General features: G+C 38.9%; 1 protein-coding gene across 1 annotated transcript; it reads right to left on the bottom strand.

Annotated features, from left to right (window-relative positions):
- Positions 1–451: 451 nt before the first annotated feature.
- On the bottom strand, positions 452–3,372 carry six3b (SIX homeobox 3b). Its single transcript, XM_084434380.1, has 2 exons — positions 2,502–3,372; positions 452–1,387 (listed from the first exon to the last, which is right to left on the bottom strand). The coding sequence occupies exons 1-2, from the start codon at positions 3,191–3,193 to the stop codon at positions 1,198–1,200; spliced, it is 882 nt and encodes a 293-aa protein (XP_084290506.1). The 5' UTR covers positions 3,194–3,372; the 3' UTR covers positions 452–1,197.
- Positions 3,373–20,430: the final 17,058 nt, after the last annotated feature.

The raw sequence follows: 20,430 nt of genomic DNA, 5'->3' as shown, positions 1-20,430 counted from the left end.
AAACAAACTTACATCACCAGTTAGAAGCGGGCGTAAATTAGCCAACAGAAATTTGTTATGATTTAGGCTTACTATTATATAATTTTTATTGCTCTCTACCTAAACATTTTCGACAATTATCGATTATCAAAAAACGCACAATTACTGGCAACACGAAAGCTGTAAGCTCTCCCATTCGATTTACTACTGGAAATAAAATTCATGTTATTTCAAAACCGTTTGCGCCAATGTGCAATTCTACAATAGTAATAATAACGTAATAATAATAATAATAATAATAATAGACTAATAAGAAAAATGCGGAAACATTTTTTTAATTAAACAAATAAAAAAAGAACCCTTATTCTTCACCTCTTTCTTTTTTGAGTACGATTTGTTTGGAATTATGTTCTCGCTCAGACAAACATTCACACTCCTGAAAAAAAAAAAAAAAAAACCGAACAAGACACTAATGTACAGAATATAATTTTTCTGTATTTTCTGACATAATACAATGCCAACTTGTTAAATAAACAAATAATATTCTGATAGTCGTTATATTAAATTATATTTATTTGCATAAAAGTGACCCATAACACTGTGTTTTCAGCGCCATTAACCAATTTACAGTATAAAAACGAGCATAATGAATAGACACTTAAAATCTCCAAGCACTTAACAGACAGTTACTCACGCTTTATGGACACAACATAAAGAAATTTGCAGGAAAGAGAGTGGCGTAATTGCGATATCATACAAGCATACCTATCTAGACAAGCCTAGACCTAAGGAAAACTTTGAATCAGACATGGACAATTCAATAGAAATCTCGAGATAAAATTAGTATGAACATCTGCTGCCGAGTAAAAGACGATGGGGAATAAAGGTGCTTTTGACTTGAACGATTGTCTGATAAACACAAAATAACAAAATTGCCTCTCCGGTTCACTCATTTCTTTGAGCATCGAGTTCTACTTTCTCCGACTCCACTTCATAAATGCCTTTTAAAAATGCAAAATATTCACAAATGAACATGCAAAATGGTCGCGTAGGCCTTGGAAATGAAAGGAAAGGGCGTCAGTCCGTTGAAGCGCTGGAAAAACAGCATGCTTTTGTCAAACACAAGGTGGCAAAATGGCCGGTCCTCATGTTGCCCACATTTTCTCACTAGTTCATTTTTCTCTGGGCAAAAATGTTCCATATTTGTCTGACGGTGCATCATACATCGAAATCAGAGTCACTGTCTGTAACTGAGAGGATGGTCCCGCCGTCGCCTCGTTCATTCATACTGGAGACGCTGGTGGTGGGACTGGCGGCCGCGCACGGGGACTCGGCCGAGCTGTGAGGTGTGCACCCGGACTCCGACATGGAGCGCAGGCCGCTTTGACCCAGTCCGTGATGCTGAAGCCTAAAAAAACACAAGTGTTTAGAAATTAAGATTATTTATGCAACATCATTTTCAGTACATAGCCTACATCACAGACTGAAGTAGCCTATTCGACGTGTTACACTCTCTAATAATAACAAACCCGAATTTTGATCAATGAAATGTGAGAGGATAACACCAATAAGTCACTGATTATATAATGTGGTTTATATTTGTAGACAAGCGTTTGTGTTTATGAAGTGGTCATTTATATTCATTAAAATTCATTTTTAAATTGTGTTATTTGTGAACAGAACTGCTTATTATGAGCTCTAGACATCCTTAATTATATTTTATACATGAAGTTGATATATGAAGCCTGTTTGATTATACCAGTTTACACTACATGAACATTTCTGTTTGTATTTGGTCAATTTGTTTTGCAACATTTAAAAAAATGCTGGGTTGTTTTAACCCAAATTTGGGTCAAATATGGACAAACTCAACTATTGGGTTAAAATTGTATTCATAAATTTAACCCAATGGCTAGGTTGGTCCATATTTGACCCAAATTTGTGTTGAAACAACCTACAGTGAATTAAATAAAACACCAGCAATACGCTGCCAAATATACATGTTTCAAAAAACTGTATGGCCTATATATATAGGCCTATATTAACAATATTTATATTATATGTATATTGACTTGTATTTTAATATTTCTATGAAACGTGTTTATTCACAAATAAGGTGAAGAAATTAAAAAAATGTGTCTGGGGAATAATAATAATAATCATAACGAAATGTGAATTTTTTTTGTTGCTTTATATATCACTGATGATTTCCTTTTTCTTAATTAGCAAAGAGCTACACATTTACCCTTTACGCCTTAAAATTCCCTCTAAAGATTTAACAATTCAGTCTTAGAGATTGGCTGAACTTCTTTTATGCTAAAAAAAAAAAAAAACAGCAAACTGCTGCTTTTGTTTATTTATATCGCCTAAATGAAAAAAAAAAAAAATGTGCTCGATTTCTTTTAACCAAGATCGAGCTCATCATTCAGACTCGGTGACAGCTTATGCCGTCTATTTCTTTATATCAATACAAGTATTCGTTTTATTTCCTCCCCGATTTCAGTCGAAACCATTAAACTGACCTGTTTTTGGCAGCTGCCGCCCTGTCTCTTTGCCTCCGATTTTTAAACCAATTGCCCACTTGAGTGGGAGTCAGTCCAGTGGCTTGTGCCAGTTCCCTTTTCTTGCTCGGATTGGGGTAAGGATCCTGTAGGTACCACTCCCTCAACAAGCCTCGCGTTCGTTCCTTGAAACAGTGCGTCTTCTGTTCGCCATCCCAGATGGTCCGTGGCAAGGGGAACTTCTTGCGGACCCGGTATTTATCAACGGGTCCGAGGGGACGACCGCGCAGCTTCTCTGCCTCTTGGTAGTGCGCCTCGAGCCACATCGCTTGCAGCTTTCCATGAGAGTCTTTAGTGAACTTGTGGGTTTCCAGAATGTGATACAATTCACGGAAGCTTCCAGTGTGATATGCGACCACCGCTCGGGCTCGCTGGATGGACTCGTGCTTGTTGATGGCATCGCAGGCTCCGGGTGCCACGGGCAAGGACCAAAGGAAACGTCCGAGTCTCTCGATGTCCCCTGTTTCCTCCAGCGTCTCGCACACGCTGGCCACCTGTTCCGCCGAGAAGTTTAGGGTGGGCAGTTGAAACATCGGTAAGTCCTCCGGGGACCTCGCTCTGGGAATGCTGCCCGCTAGAAGCAGAGGGCGATCCGCAAAATTGGGCAGGAAAATATGTGAGGGATAAAGCTCTAAAGGAGACCTGAACACCATGGAGTCGCCGGACAGACACAAACAGACGGGGGAAATACGGCAAAACTGACGTGGTGTTTGCGCTGCTATCGCTGCAGTGCCACCGAACGCGTAATATCTACCCTTAATCAACTTCGAGTGCAACGGTGAAACATTTTGTTTCGCTTTTCTATTGGTCTTCCCTGAGTCGTGCTGTGGTTGTCATGGCAGCCCTGCCAATCACTGTCAAGCTTGCCCGTCATTAGCCAGTGCGCGCTGCCCTTCTTGCACATTCGCTTTGCGCGCAGGGTTTTATCGTCGCTCCAATCAGAACTGGCCACTCACTGCGGGATGTTTTCAAGCAGGCGAATGGCGCGCCAGTTCACTCGACGGTAGGAGGATTAATAGGTAGAATATTGCTATATTAGTGCGAGTATGCTTCCGCGAATGGGTGTGAAAGTTGACGAGCTAGTCAACAAATAAATAGGCTAACACATCGTTTAATTACTTACCAAGTATTTATATAACGTAGAAGGAGTGATGTAATTATTTAATTGAATTTGTGAAAAAAATATTATAATAGGCCTAATTATAAATTAAATTTAAATTTAAAAATTAGTTTACAGTTGTTAGTGCACGTGCAACTTTTTTTCTTCTTCCAGACAATACTACGATTAAAAAGGCGTTAACATAATAAACAGCCTATAGAATTTATCCATTGAAGACAAAAAAAAAAAAAACTTATTTATTTGTACAATGTTTAAAATATTTAGCCTTTTACAGAAGCATCTACGCTCTTTTTTCAATCTGTACAAATATATTTGTATAATATATCTTAGTATAAATATATTTTAACGCGTTTTTATTAGCCTGACATAATGCGTATTCCGTGTAATTAATGGGCTATTAGTTATTTTGTCTCCTTATCAATTTAAACGGCAAGATAAAATATCAGGAGGAAACAAGATCGGCTTGTTAGGCCTGAGTCAAATAACATTCTTTCACAAGGCTTTTTGTTTGCACAAAGCGTGTAATTAATGCCACAAACAAGTTAATTCATTTGGCCTAATTGTCTGTTTATCCTGCGGTTTAGCGCTTAATGGCCTTCTCTCCAGTGGGCAAACCACAGTCTTACATTAAAGATGAATGTGTACAGTTAAAAGGGGGGTGATGTTTGCAAAGTTATCATTTGTGATTAATTGGCTATTAGTAAGAAAAAAAGAAAGAAAAAAACTGGCGCTATAATAATAGGCCTATCCGTTTTGAACGATTTTAAAAACGGCATTGCTCCAAGGCAAGATTTAAACATTATCTTCTAGGCTATAGGTGTTGGCATAATAATAACTGCAAACAAAAGCACTAATCTCGCGCCCCGTAGACAAGTAACGAGACGTCTTTGTTCATCAGGATTAGTTAATTGGTTGAATATCGTGTTCACTGCAAATATGAACCTCTATTTACACACGAACTGAGCACAGAATTGACCAAAGCGCTTTAAGGAGCACGTTTTGTAAAGTCGCAAGAGACTGAATGATGTACATTTAGGATTAGTATATTATGGTCAATGCAGTCCTGCAGTAGCTACTAGCGGAGCACAACTTAAAACAAAATACTAACATTTTAATGCAGAAATAAAGTAATATTATTTGATGTTTCAACAGTTTCTTAAATGTGGATTTAAAAAAAAAAAATCTGGATAATAAATATTGAATGTTTTATTTGATTGGTTGTTTTCCAAATGAGCTAACAAACACACACTCACACAACAAAATATAGCCTAGCCTACTAACAAAATATTAAGGTATAGCCATATTTTGAAATGACATTGAAATGATACGGTCAAGGGGAAGGTCACATCCAAAAACAAACACTTGCAAACACTCATTAGGTCGACAGTCAAAGCCATTTAATAAAGTTACAGATAACAGGATACAAAATTAATCTGCGATTACTTTTGGATTTTCGTCGGTGGAGAAGTCTTAATAATCCACGCGGTAAAGCTTAAGGCAGCTTATCAGTGTGGGTTGGCTTAACAACACTTACAAATCTGTGGCAGAATTACAAAATAAACACGAAACGTAAATTTGCCTGGTGAACTTGTTCTTCGTGAAATTAGTTCCGTTGTAGCGTAATTATTCCGTGCTGTGCATCAATACGGCAAGGTATCAACATATGCAACAAGTCGCCCTTCACCTTCACAGAGTGCTGAGCTTCTAGCTCTGACGCCGGGAGGAGTCATTCTACCATAATCTGCAGACCAACAGTTAAACAAACACCCATCCACGGTTAAACTAGGAAAGGATAGCTGGCCTTCAGACATTTAAACGAATAAGGCTTTTAATTCAATTTATTTTAAACGTCTCTCTTTTTTTCTTCTGGTTTTGCCTGAATAAATTATAACCAAGTCACCTATTTGAAGGCTATTTGAAGTTCAGCCTCTGTTGGCAAAAGGCTTGGTTTTAATTTCTTAATTTGTCACTTCAATAGAGGTAGCTTTGCGTGCCAAAGATGTAATCAGATGAGCTGAATATTCTTTATACCTTAGTCTGGCAACTAATGGCCCTTGAAAGCATCACAAATTTGACATAGGCCTAAACATAATAAATGCTGTGAATGAAAAATTGAGAAAAATTGTGTATGCAGATGCAAGAGCGTGCATTAACACTGAAGAGAATGAGAAGTGAGTTATAGATGGGATATCAAAATTGACAGGTTATTTGCATGGCATATTTTAGATACCCCATACATATTTAATTAAAGACTGCCTTGTGTTAATACTCTCCCACAGAGCAGATGTTGAGCCATCTGAATGTTTGAATGTGACTTGCTTTGCTGGATGAGAAGACATTACCTGGGCACTAAATTAATCATTCATATTGGACAGCTGTCTACAGCCACCAACCATTTTCATCAGTTCATATTTAAAATATTTATTGCATATAATTATATCTGCCCTGCTTGTTTCACCAACCAATCCTCTAGTCTGAAACACAGTAGGCACATGCACATTAAACCATGATTAAAAAGCAAACACTTACTATATGAAGTCAACAGAGTAAAACGATGCTTTTTATTTCTCAGAAACTATAAGTTAGGCTGGAATTGAGCGGAGATAAAATACCAGTTTACAGTAATTCTGAGATTAATCTGCCATTGTCATTTCACACTGATCCATGTAGCATATGGCTCACACGCATGTGTTTTAGTGAGAATGAGGTAAAATGATATTGAATAAATCCTCCTTTGTCAAAGCTATTCTATTAATCAAAGCTATTAATCCAAACCTCTCATCAGAAGTGACTATGATAATCTTATTTTGTTTAAAAATGCTGTTCTGGCCTGAGCATGGCTGGCCGGGCCATTGCAAATGTAAATTGTGGCTGCCTACTTAGAGAAACATAAGCTCATCCTGTCTGAAGTGAGATTTTCTGCAACAGTGGCCCATAAACCAGTGTTTAACAGTATTGTCATTGGGACAAGCTGCTTAATGGTACTGTGCAGTTTACCTTGATCCATGTGGCCAAGGTTCAGAGCATAATTTGTTTAATAGCGGTAATGGCCATATGACAATGGATTTCACCAACGAGATGTATTCTGTGTGCGTCAAGAGGTTTTTCCATGCTAAAATCTGTCTTATAAATGGGTAAAGGCAATGCCATGCAATTAGTTTTTTTTTTTTTTTTTTATCTGCACCTGAAACTGAAGCTTCAGGCATGTTTATTGCTCAGTCATGAGTAAGAGCCAAAGGCCTGCCTGTCCTTGCACTGTAGTACAACCTCTCTCTCTCTCTCTCTCATTCATTTTCTCATTTCCTTAATTTCCTTTAAAGTTCATCCTAAGAGCAATAATTCTCACACACTGAAGAATGAATGTGTAAATTCACATGCACGTTGAGGTTTTTAAACAAATAAAGACATTAAAGTATTTTGATTATTGTGAAATTAATGCAAAACCAATTATATCCAAGATTAAATAAAAGAAAATTGTTAAAATCAGTAACATTATTGATAAACCTTCTGCAACACTCCTCATCCTCTTCTGTTTCCAATAGCAGGTATAAATTTACTCTTGGTACACTGCAAAAAAAAAAAACCCCAAAAACAGTTTTAACTTTAAAAAGTAAGTGTTTGTTCTGCCTTAAAATTTTAAGTTTAGTCAACTCAAATATCCAATTTTAAGGAAGCCCAAATACTTTTTTAAGTTGAAACAATACTTCTTTTTTTTTAGCATTTTTAACACCTTGTCTTATAAAGGCCTTTTTTTATTTTACTGTTTTGTAATATATATAAAACATAATTGACCTATTCTCATGTTTTTTCAAACCTGTATGACTTAAAGGTGCACGTTTAAAAAAAGACTGAAGCAAAGCACCATAAAAGCATCATAAAGGGAATTCTAATGACTACACTAGCATTGTATGAGGAGCAGATTTCAGTACATTTTAAACCCAAATTTAAAGTCAAAATTTAAACTGTAAACTGTGGCGATCATTTAGTTTGTCAGTTGGACATGCAAATCGGATCAGTTTGATTTGTGAATGAAACATTCAGTCCATTTTGTGAACCGAATCAACTGATTCATTGAACAGATGTGACTCAAGAGAAAGATTTGTTCATAAATCGACATTGCTACTACTTCTCATGAACTCTCAAGATTAGTAATGAATAATGTGTGTCTTTCACACAAAGCTATAGTATTGCTTCAGAAGGAGCAGGATTGACCACCTTCATTATACTTTTACAGTGGTGTTTTTTTCTGTCATTTTGGAGCCCAAGTGGTCATTTGCTTTCATAATATTTTGAAATGAATGGCCAGAATATTCCAGAATATGGCCAGAATATTTTGAAATATGAAATATGTATATGATGATATATGCCTATGTTTACCAATCTGCTCTGAAATAGTTAATTATTCCTATGATTTCTGAGAGATTAATAAACTCTTTATGAGTATGAACCTTTTTGCATTTTTATAATGGAGATGAAACCAAGCATTTCTCAAAATGAAAAGAATGGAGAAAAAAGTGAGAGACAAAAGCTTCACAGAGGAATAAGAACTGAATTCGTCAAGGCATTCAACACAAAACTAGTGTATAATAGATGCACGCCATGGAATGCCAACATGGAGGTTATAACTGAATGTGAAGAATGACCTCAGAGCTCAAGACTGATGTCATAAAAAATAACATAAATGAACAAAAAACACTGCCACTAACCAGGAAACACATCAAACAGAGGTGGCACAACAGCTGGGCGAGATTTCAGGGGTGTTAATGCCAATTTATGCTGGTAGCAGATGTCGTATTGCGCAAAGCACTAAATCCATTCACATCATAATTAAAGATGAGATGTTTACATGATGACTTTAATAATGACGATGTTTCAAAGAGCCTCCAGCTGTTTCACAAAGCAAAGCCAATGACATTCATTGCATTTACTGTCTCTCTATTAATATACAGTTAAGTGAATATGTCCAAGCTTCATTATGGTTGCTTTAAGTCAATAATGTGCCTGATGTGCTGGGTCCATATATCAAGGTGAAAATATTAAAACACTCCACAGGTGGAAAAACCGCACGTATGCTAATACACAGAGCTCAGGATTGACAGAACGCACCAATCCCTGCTTTCAGGACGAGCGCCACTCCACAAGAGGTCAGCGTGTAGGCTTAAACAAGAAAGTCGAAAAGGAGACTAAAAACCGAGTCATGAGCAGAGAGTATAGGAGGAGAGAGAGAGGACGAACGCAATTAATTCTCAATTCAGCTAACACCGAGAGATCAGAGCAAGGGCTGGGCTCATTAAGTGTCACGTGCGAAATTAAATGCTAAACAGTCACTAAACGGCAAAAACATTCAATTCCACCTCGACAGGCAGTCCCCCTGCATGATTTCTTTGAAAGCTCAGCCCCCTCTTCCTTCCACTAACCGATTCCTCCCCCCTTCAATTCGTGCGTCTGCTTCTTGTAATCAAATGACAGAGGCATGTTCTTTATAGTATTTAACACAAGTGGTGCTTTACCACTCGTTCAGTCTATATTGGAGCTGTAATTAATATTATGCAAGTTGATTAATGTCCCCTTCAGTCTTATAAATCACAAAAGGTCAGAATTCGGATGCAAAAGAGATACAGTAGTGTATCAGTGGCTCTTTGATTCAGACTCCCCCATTAGGACTCTGTTAAAATATGTATTTAAAGACCTGACAGACTGCTCACCGTTCAGTCGGTGTGTATTCCTGGAGAAGCCTTGAGACGACGGGAGGACGGCTGGCTCAGGTCAGGCAGGCCGGTGGAGTGCTGAGGGAAACCACAGCCTGGATCTACATGGAAATGCACTCTTCAGACAAGCTGATTTTGGAGAGCTAAGGACAAATGCCCCCCAATACCACAAACCCTGTCCCGGGCCTTATAAAATAATGATAGGTCAAGGTCTGTCCCAATTCTAACTCAGGAGCTGACTTAAAATTATCGTGTCTTTAGTGAACATGATGCACGTACTGCTTATAGTCTGTTTGAGGACCTCCTCGTGGAGTCTCGTCCGATTAACAGCGTACACGGTAATCCTTCTGATTCCTCCTTGTGGGGTCTCTGAGGACAAGCAGAAGCGAGACTAAAGCCTGCCGAGTCAGGACAAAAGGGGGCTGAGATATACACAGCCTGGGGTGGAGATTGTAGGTTTTAGCCCCTCATCTTCAGATCCAGGCATGCTGTGTAGATCAATATGGAATATGGAATGCTAACATAATCATTATGGCTTTTAACGTATGCATGTCTGTGAAATTTTTCTCTGATCTTCCTCGTTTAACATGCTTGGCAGGCTTCCACACTCAGTCCTTTGTTGAAATGCAGTGCTGAAGCCATCAAAGGTCACGCTGTAATGAGAGTCACACAAGAGCTGACTTATTGTCTTGAAAAAAGAAATAGTTTATTATATAAATGACGCTGAGATAGTATTGGCCAAGTATTATAATGGGAACTCAATGGCTCTTTCAGAGTTTAAATCAGGGGTCTTCCAAATTTGGCTTTTATGTCTTTTGCACTAAAGCCAAAATACTAAATTGTAAAATTATATTATTTACTTTGTAGTATGTTGACAGTTACGTTATAACTGTCTTTCCATTCTATATTTGAGTATGATACTGCTTTGCTACTCCTGTTTATCTACTTTATATTTGAATCTGATACTGTTTTGCCACTCCTGTATTCACATTTGAGTCTGATACTGCTTTGTTACTCCCATTTTACTATTTTATATTTGAGTCTACTGTTTTGTCACTCCTGTTTTAAGGTTTCGCTTAGCTTTGCTGCTCTTATTTGTGTTTTATGTGTTGTTATGCAGGTCTTACTATCTTTAAAATCTGATTGTTCTGTAAAGCACTTTGGTCAGCCTAGTGGCTGTTGTAAATGTGCTATACATTAGGGACAAACTTGTTACCATTTAAAAGTTTTGAGTCTGAAAGATTAGTTTTTTTATATCAAGTTAATACTTCTACTCAGCAAGGATGCATGAAATTGCGCAAAAATCACAGTAAAAACATTTATAATGTTACAAAAGTTTTCTATTTAAATAAATGCGGTTCTTTTGAACTTTCTATCCGTCAAAGAACACTGCAAAAAATTTGTCATAGTTTCCACAAAAAATATTAAACAGCACAACTGTTTTCAATTTTCACAATAGAAATGATTCTTGAGCACAAATTACGCATATTAGAAGGATTTCTGAAAGATCATGTGACACTGAAGACTGGAATTATGGCTGCTGGATATTCAGTTATTTTAAATTGTAATATTATTTCACAATATTACTGTTTTACTATACTGTATTTATTTATTTATTCAATCAAATAAATCAAGCCTTGGATAAGAGAGTTCTTTCAAAAACTTTTTTTTTCAAAGACACAAACTCATGACCAAGTAGTGTCTCTTTTTCTGCAATATTATAGTAATAGGTCACCGGCTATGGCTGCAAATAGGATACAATAATCATGATTAATCTCATGACTTCCAATCAGTCTTCAGAAGGCACAATAAAACAGAAATGGACCTACTTTATATTCAGTGTCTTTAAGTACTATGCACACATTTTAACAGCATTTTAACATGCTTTTCCATTGTACTTATATTTAGAAAATACATGCATTACAATAAAATTTTCTGGTAGCTGCACTCAACTTTTGAGTGGATGGAAACACTGGTCCTCATCCATCTCCTAAATCTCTTACGTCTGGCTCCTAGTGCCACACTGGCACGGTCACCGCTTCAGCTGGCGGGCTAAACTGCATCACTGGGTGAATGAACTCCCACGATGGAGTCACCGGCCACCAACCAGCTATGGTTTGAAATAGCAGGGAAGGTAGATCTCTTTAGCCTTAGCAGGCCATCTGCCTGGGAGAGGGAAACTCTGATGTAAAACGGCCCGAGAACCTCGTTGTCACTGTCCCAGCTTGCTATGCCATGGCAGATGAACCCCGGGTTTAAAGGGTGGGGTCAATTCTGCGCACACTGCACTCCACTTGAAAGCTCCTCCGCGCAGGCAAGAAGGAAATACCCATGAAACAGTGGCATATCCCATTCGCCTTAAAAGGTGGGAATGGACTCAAACTCGCATGCTGGAACATCAGAACCATGCTAGACTCAGCTGATAGCACTCGACCTGAGCGACGATCTGCTTTAATTGCACACGAACTTGCTAGGCTGAGTGTAAGCTTCAAGAGATTCAGAACGAGTGGTGGACCAACCTCGCAGTAAGGACTCAGCTTTGATACTGGTGACTACAGGGGATTCTACGAAGCTCTAAAAGCGGTATATGGTCCCTCGTACCAAATCCTGAGCACCGGAAAAGAACTGCTCACCGAAAAGGACTCGATCCTGAACCTCTGGTCTGAACACTTCTACACCCTTTTCAATGCTAGCCGCTCAGTCCAAGAACCAGCAATTGACCGCATTCCACAACAACCAGTGAAAACTGAACTGGATGTGGCACCAACATTACAAGAGACTGAGGAAGCCATTAAACAGCTGAAGAGTGGAAAAGCTGCAGGAGTTGATGCCATCCTTCCTGAGGTATGGAAGAATGGAGGTCCAGCACTGCACACCAAACTCCATGAATTCTTCTTCTGCTGCTGGGAGCAGGGAAAACTCCCTCAAGACCTCTGTGATACAGTCATCATCACTCTGTACAAGAACAAAGGGGAGAAGTCAGACTGTTCCAATTATCGTGGCATAACACTTCTGTCTGTCGCCGGCAAAATCCTTGATAGGGTACTGCTGAATCGACTGGTACCCGCAATAGCAGAAGATCACCTTCCAGAGACACAGTGCGGCTTCAGAGCCAACCGGGGACCACAGCCACAATTTGTCCTGAGGCAGATTCAGGAGAAGTGCCGGGAATAAAACAAAGCACTGTACGTCACCTTTGTGGATCTGACAAAAGCATTTGATACTGTGAGCAGACTGGGACTTTTTACTGGGAAAATAGCAACGACCTTTCGCAGCCCTTCCCTATTGCAAACGGTGTGAAACAGGGCTGTGTTCTTGTTCTCGCTGTTCACCATTTTGTTCAGCATGATGCTCCAGCAGACCACAGAGGACCTTGACGACGCTGATGGCATATACATCCGTTTTCGTCTCGACAGGAGCGTGTTCAACCTGAGGCGTCTGCAGGCCCACACAAAGACCATGAAGGTACTGATCCGGGAGCTGCTGTTTGCTGATGATGCCGCCCTTCTTGCTCACATAGAGGCAGCTATCTAGCGAATCACGTCCTGTTTCGCAAAAACTAATCAGATCTTCGGTCTTGAAGTCAGCTTGAAGAAGACTGAAGTTCTGCATCAGTCTGCACCACAAAAAGAGTACCATCCACCAAGCATCTCCATCGAACGAACAGAACTGAAGGCTGTCCACCATTTCAGCTACTTGGGGTGCGTGGCCTACCTAAGATTGTGCTGTAAGGGGGAACTGTCCTCTGGCTACCGCAACATCGGGGCATCACGAAAGCAGTACAAAGACTCCCTGAAGAAATCCCTCACTGCTTGCTGCAATGATCACCGTCAGTGGGCAACACAAGCAGCTGATCGCGACTCCTGGCGTCGCACAGTCCATCAGGCCACCTCCCTCTTTGAAGATACCCGCAGGGCCAGTATGGAGGACATAAGGAGAAGGAAGAACCGTGTCCCCTCAGCACCCATCCTGGACCAGACTTTTACCTGCAGTCATTGTGGCAGGACCTGCCCGTCCCGCATAGGCCTCGTCAGCCACCAGCGTGCCTGTAGAAGATGTGGATGACCTTTCTGAATCTTCGTTCGCGAAGCCAAGCCATGACTACCACACCTGTCCCTAACCTTACCCGTATCCCACCTCAATAGCAGCACAATTGTTTTGCAATACAACATAAACACAATAAGTACATTTGTTGCAGGATGGTCAGTGCGTTGGCTAAACAAGCAGCAAAAAAAAAAACTGGAAAAACTTCAGAAATGTCCATGGAAAATTCTCGTTTATTCAGGATGCCACAAATTCCAAAAAGGTGCAACACAGTCCAAAGCAAAATGTCCATTGCAAGTCCAAGTTTAACTCAGAAATTCTGCAGGAAACCATACTACCAAAAGGAATTTGTTCAAAGTACAACACAAAACAACAAACAAAACAAACAAAGGGAAAAACAAGTTACACAGTTGGCTAATGATCCAACCAAACACCCCTTTTTTTTTTCCAAACATTTAATCTGTTCTTTTATAGTTTTAATCTCCTCCTTAATTTTCAAACTGACCAATCATAACTCTTCATCAGTTATCAACTATACATTTCATAGTTCACAAAGTATTGGCAACTTTACCAACTATACATTGATAATGTCTATCTTTACCAGTTACATTAGCCTACCACTTAGAAAACAATACAAACACATAAACATTCATGAACTTTGGGTCTAAATACTCTTAATAGACCAACTCCTCCCCTTCAGGATGACATATAATCGGTTTCCTGTTCGCGGCCCCTCCTACTAGGCATTTCCAGGAACCAGTAAGACAAAGAGACATGCACATTAATATTAAAACATTGTTTGTTTAACTTCACCTTGTATGTTCCACTTTGAGAACAGTCACCATGGAATGTGCACCTTTCATGTGACTGCCACTAGAGTAAAGCAAACACAAAATAAAGATCTCACAAAACTGTTTAGTGTGGTTCTTTAAGTTTGGCACATTTGTGCCACATCACAACATTGTACCTAACAATTATTATTATTATTTTTTACTTAAGTATAGTAGTTAAAGACAACTAATATAAAATGAGACCACAGAAACGACATAAAACTCTCTAAATGTTAGCTTTTTTTCTATTTTTTTGCAGACACCTTAGTGGCCCCCAGTTTGAAAACACCTGGTACTTGTCCTAAATTGGGTTGTAACATATCTTGGCATGGGGATGTGACACGATACACAGCTGAACACCGTTGATCACAGGAGAAGATCAACTCCTGAAAAGTCAAATCAAAGTCAAATCAAAAGAACACATCACTTTTTATAATGGATAATCTATGAGCAACAGATCTGTGAGAAAAGGTTAAAAATAAACATTGCGCGTCAAAAACAATATGCATCAGCCCAAGACCTGCAAGATGCTTGTACAGACATTGTTAACAAACATAAGTGCTTGTCTAGCCTCAGAGAACAGGGCTGCAATCTAAATCAATTCTAAAGAAGAAAATTGACCATTTTCTTAATCACACAGAAGGAATTTGAATAAAAATGGAGGATTATTAGTATATTTCAGAAGTGTTTTGGACTATTTCAATATGTGAGATTGCCTCTTCCTCTCTTCGAGGCTGATTTGTGATGGTCAGGGCATTTAAAATTAATACTTGGGGTACTCTGTTGTGTCTGTTTCTTTTGCTTTACCAATGACAACTCTTTCCTTGCCACTCATGGAGGTCACAGGAAGCGGCACCGGGAGTGCTGCCGGCAGCCATAGTGATAGGCCGGGAGAAAGAAGCAGAGTCATGAAACATTCATAAGGCCTCTGTGTGGCGGGGGAGGGCAGAGCCAGGGCTGGTGAGGGGGTTTAATTTGCCCAAGGAAGAGTGCTGCCATGTCCTGCGCTCCAGCACTGTTGTAATTAAAGGGACGAGGCCTGCGGAAATTGGCTCGGACCCCGCTGTAGAGCAGCGTCAACCCCGCCTGCCCGCGCTCTTGTCGGCCTATTCCAAAATCAATTATCTCCACGAAACAGCTGTAAGGCCCTCACCGCAGCCTCTTGCTCCTGAAGTGAGGGAGACATTTGAAATTCATTACCATATAAAGCAAAAGGTCCTTTACGTATTAAACAGCACTCGCCTTTTTATAAATTGTTTTTTCCCCCTCGAACCTGATGACAATTTGACCACTTTCAGTCTCCTGGTGTGAAAGCCAAGCAGCGAGGGTTGATTGCATCATTTATAAGAAAACAAAGAGAGGGAGTGGTGCATGTCAAGTTTAGACTGAAGGCTGTCACCCGGTTTATCAATTTCATACCACTTTCATGCTTTACAGTATTGTAAAAGTTTACTGACCTTGCCGTGCCAGAGAGCTCAACCTTCACACTGCGTTCCTCTGACAGATCCTTGGATAGCAGGAGGCAGATTGGACATTCATAGTGAGGAACCTGAATCCACCGCTATCCTGCCACATCTGAGTGTGAGCTTGATAAGTGAGCAAAAACAAGTTGGAGAAATGACATAGAAGAGGCTACAGTAGGGGGAAAAGAAAGGTGATGAAATATTAAACTTCATGGTGAGGTTCTGTCCGAAGCTAAAATAAAATAGGAAAACATCAGATTGGTGTTCATCTCTCACACTTTTATCCTCCAACCCCCTCGCCCCCCCCCCCATGCGAGACACTTCTAACAAGTATTTTAATTACCGCCTCTTACACCAGCTTCTAGGTCACCATGTTCTGCTTGGCTAATGTAAATAATTCACTAGCAACCAACTGGGTACATTTCTGGACTGAAAAGAGCTGCCTGCCACACGTGTCTATTCTCCTAGATCATACTGGCGTTGACTCAACGGGCCAAACACAGAGGCATGAACAGCCAGCAGTCTCAGTGAGAACATTGGCCATAGAGCGCAGTGTGAGGGAATTCATTGAGAGGTGTGCAATGTCAGGGAGTGACTCATCTTGTCTGACTATTCCAGGACAAAGAGACGATAACAGACGACTCACCGGGAGCTGTCTTCTCCCACTATTCACAGTCCACCGCACTCTCTGTACTCTAAAGTTGGTCAGAGGGGGTAGAGAGTTCGAGTCAGTGAATCACAATACTGATGTAAACCTCTCGAAAGTGTCACGGGGAAGGGGGGAATGGACGCGGATGGGCGTTGAGTAGGTTTGTTGACGCCAAAAGGGACCAAGTCAAGCTTGTTGTCGGTAAGCGACGTAAATATGAGGTGAGAATTCCACCATACTCCGGTGGGATACGGATAATGCTACAACATATCACTGGTACTGGGACTCATGCACTTGTTCATGTGGAAGGCAGGAGCGAGGTGTACATGTGGTGCCCTTGAGACCAGGGTGAATGTGCCGTCAAGTATATGATGTCATGAGTGTCACTGTGTCAACGATCACACACAACCTGCCTGAATTATTCAACTGCATGAATGACATTAAATATAAAGGCAAAAATCGAATTTGCTCTAGAAACTCATGCAGAAATACAAGACACAAAGACAATACGAGGGATAGGAATCATAAAGAATTTAACAATTCCAGTTCATGTTCAAATTTGGGTTCCCAAACAAACCTTTTAGTACTTTTAAGGCAAAGAAATATTTGAAATTCCATTGATAAATTATGATATATGTCTTAAATTAATTATAGAAATTATAATCAATTTTAAACAATTTTCAGAAAAGGTATGTTTACACATACTGTAAAAAAGTTGCTGCCTTAAATTTTTAAGTACAAATCAACTTTGATGTTTTAGTCATTTCAACTTAAAAAACATTAAACTGACTTAAAAAATGAGTTGAATCTTGTATAACTAATAAAATAAATAATAAAATATTTTAACAGCTTATTTTGATGTCAAAAAATGTTGTCAACTTATTGATCATGTAACTTTTTACAGTGCAGTCTTTTAAATACATTACAATAACTGGCCAATATCCTATAAAATGTTAAAACACTAGTTTTGTTTATATATTATAAATGATTATTATCTTTATAAAATATTACCGACTAAATACATAATGTGTGTGTTTATACACGTTTTCACATACAACCAGTCAGTGGCCCGTGTCTCACAGTTGTTAGCTGTATGTGTTTGATTCACTAAAAATGACTCATTAGAATCATTCAGACCGCACTGGTTGTGCTGTATGTTTTTGATCCACTAAAAAGAACCTGTTCACAAGAGTCAATCATTCAGGAATCAGACTTGCATGCACCGATTAATCCTGGTTTAGTACAGCATGATTTCAGTAGCAAAGTTGTGTCAGAAACTATGTAGACTAGAGTATTAGCATGGTCTACTCCGGCGGAAGAACGAATGCACGAGAACAGTTAATGGAAATGAACTATTATTCTTTTTTTCTTTTTTTCAGAAATTCTAGAATTCCAGCTACACAATACACACTGTTACTATTTGAGTTTAGTCTCTTTCAGCATGAGACCTGTTCTTAGCCAGCTAGCGTAAACATATCAGCAATCAACGCCCTACAGCTGAGGCAAATAAGCCCCTGAATCAATTAGTCCTGAATGAGGCTCCTTTAGTAATGTTAATGAAGCACTGATTGACCACAGTGTTATCTGTCCTGTTAGAGGGCTGGCCTGAAGCTCTTGCCTGCAGGTGCCCTCTTGCTGAAGGAGATAGAAAGGCACAGATTCAAGTAAAACACCCTACGTGTATTATTGGCTACTGCAGTGTGACAAACTTTTCTAGAGTTATATAATTTCCTCAAGCGTTCATTCTCTGAGCACGGGAGGAAAGGTAATGAGTCAATTCACTGCCATTGTTTTGTGAGTCTGCGCATATGTTTGTTGGGCTCTTTTGTCCCAGAGAATCTTGAGAGCTCTTGAGGAAAAATCCTCCACAGATGGAGCAAGAACAACTTCCCAGACAGACAGACAAAATAAGTTTGTCACAGTCACAGACACTTGAGACACACATCTTGTCAGCACACAAGGACCATACAAGAACAACGGAGTCAGCAAGTCCTTTAGCTAACCACCATTCATTTACCCGAGAATCTATATGCATCTTTGCCTTTTAACCCCATCACGACAGCACGGAAATGTGTGCTTGTATATACAGAATAAAATAAATCCATATCGATACTTTTATATACTGTAGATTGGACTATTGTTACTAAGGGTAAGTGATACCACAATGCGACAAAGGGAGACAAATGCAAAGTGGATCTTTCACATTAGAAATGATGTGCTACATCCACTTTCATTAAGCTTCAGCCTTACAGACATGCACACAATGAGCATAAAAGTACAGTACCTTACAAAGGGAATGTCTATCTAGAAAGACATGTCTTGTTGGTGACATACTTTTCATGCTCCTGTGTATCGCAGGAAGAATGCAGAAAAATCTCTCCCTCAGTATCATGATGTAGCAGCTGATAATGTTGAATTACAGCAGACAGCAGTCCTTAAAAACACATAGATGATGTGCAATATTAATCAGATTGCATTAGCGAGTGATCTTTTGAGCTCCTGTAGTATCTAATGGAGTTTTTATGTTCTTCAATGACATTGATCAGGGCATGTAGGCTGAATGGGGGAGGATTCTGTAACTATAAGCCATTTCATTGTTTTTCCTCTCATTAATGGTGTATTTTTCTAGCAACATCTCTTATTTGGACATCAACAAAAGAACTCCCTCTGGGCTGCAGGTCTCACCTGGGTCTGCAGTGCAAGCAGAGCTGTATATAAATAGGCAGGTATTCTGAGAGCTTTGACACATTCACATGAAAGTTTCATTCGCACAGAGGAGCTGAGGTGAAGGTTGTTGTGGAAAGGAGAATTTTCTAGGAAGCCAAGATCAAGTTCCACGTAACACCAATATTTTATTATCTTGCTCTAATTTTGAAGTACGTTTAACTTATTACAAAATAGATGCGACGAAGGACAGCATCTGTTCACATTAAACGAATGTTAAAATAAAACACTTTAAAATGAAATGCAATAATGTGTTTTTAATGCTTTTTTAAGGTTAAAATTATAGTTTACTCAAAACATGTATGACTGACTTTAGTTTCTTCTGTGTTTTTTTTTGTCCAAACAGTGAAAAGCACTGCTGTCCAAAACAACACCGGACAGCAGTGACTTTGATTGAATGCAATCTAAAGAAACTTAAAAAAATGCAAGTTAAAAAAAATCTAATTTATTGATTTTGATGCGCTTTGTTCACAATCTTAATCATTACATAAACGTAATATAGTGTAATTTAAACATTAACTGCATTTATTGATTTAAAAAAGTTGTTGTAACTTGATATGGCCAGCGGCTTTCTAGTTCCCATGCTTTGCATATACTGGATAAGACAGACTTGTTTAATGCTGTTATGTTTGACATTTAAAAGGGTTTCTGTTATGTTAAAGTTTTTTAGTTACCATTTTGCTGAAGAGTAGTATGGTTGGGTTGATGGTGGCTACATGATGGTATTGCATTGACCATAAGAGCAATGATTGTGCTAATGCCAGTGACCATTAATATCGTGCTTGTTTGAGATGTGTACAGATAGGTGGTAATTTGAACTGAAATAGATCAAATTAATTGGGTTCAGGACCACCACTTAATTATGTTGAAATTAGTTGGAACAACTTATTTTTTTTTAAGTAATAAAGTTTGTTTATGCTCGTTCCTCTAACTTGTTGGTTAAACATATGTAATTTCATAACTTTTTTATTTATTTATTTTTGGTAACACTTTATTATACAGTGTCCTTGTTACATACATAATATGTTACACGTATAGTTACTATATAATGACAATAAACATGCATAATTACTAGAAACTACCCCAAATTGGACCCTAATCATGGTGCATGCACTTACAGTAATATTACTTAAATGTATAATTGCACTGTAACATGCATGGACACCTTAAAATAAAGTGTAACCATATTCTTTTCTTTTTCTTTTCTTTTTTGGGCCAACACATTTGTTTTTAGAGTGTGGACAAAAACAGCTGAAACATTCTTCAAAATTTCAAATATCAAGAAGAGACATTCATCCATGTCTTTTTTTACTCTCGATTGGATGCTGAACGCCCTTGTGCACCCAGTTATG

The sequence above is a fragment of the Rutilus rutilus genome, assembly GCF_951802725.1.
Source record: "Rutilus rutilus genome assembly, chromosome: 16".
Classification (NCBI taxonomy): domain Eukaryota; kingdom Metazoa; phylum Chordata; class Actinopteri; order Cypriniformes; family Leuciscidae; genus Rutilus; species Rutilus rutilus.
The sequence above is the reverse complement of the archived record's forward strand: the minus strand, read 5'-3'. Positions and strand labels throughout refer to the sequence as shown.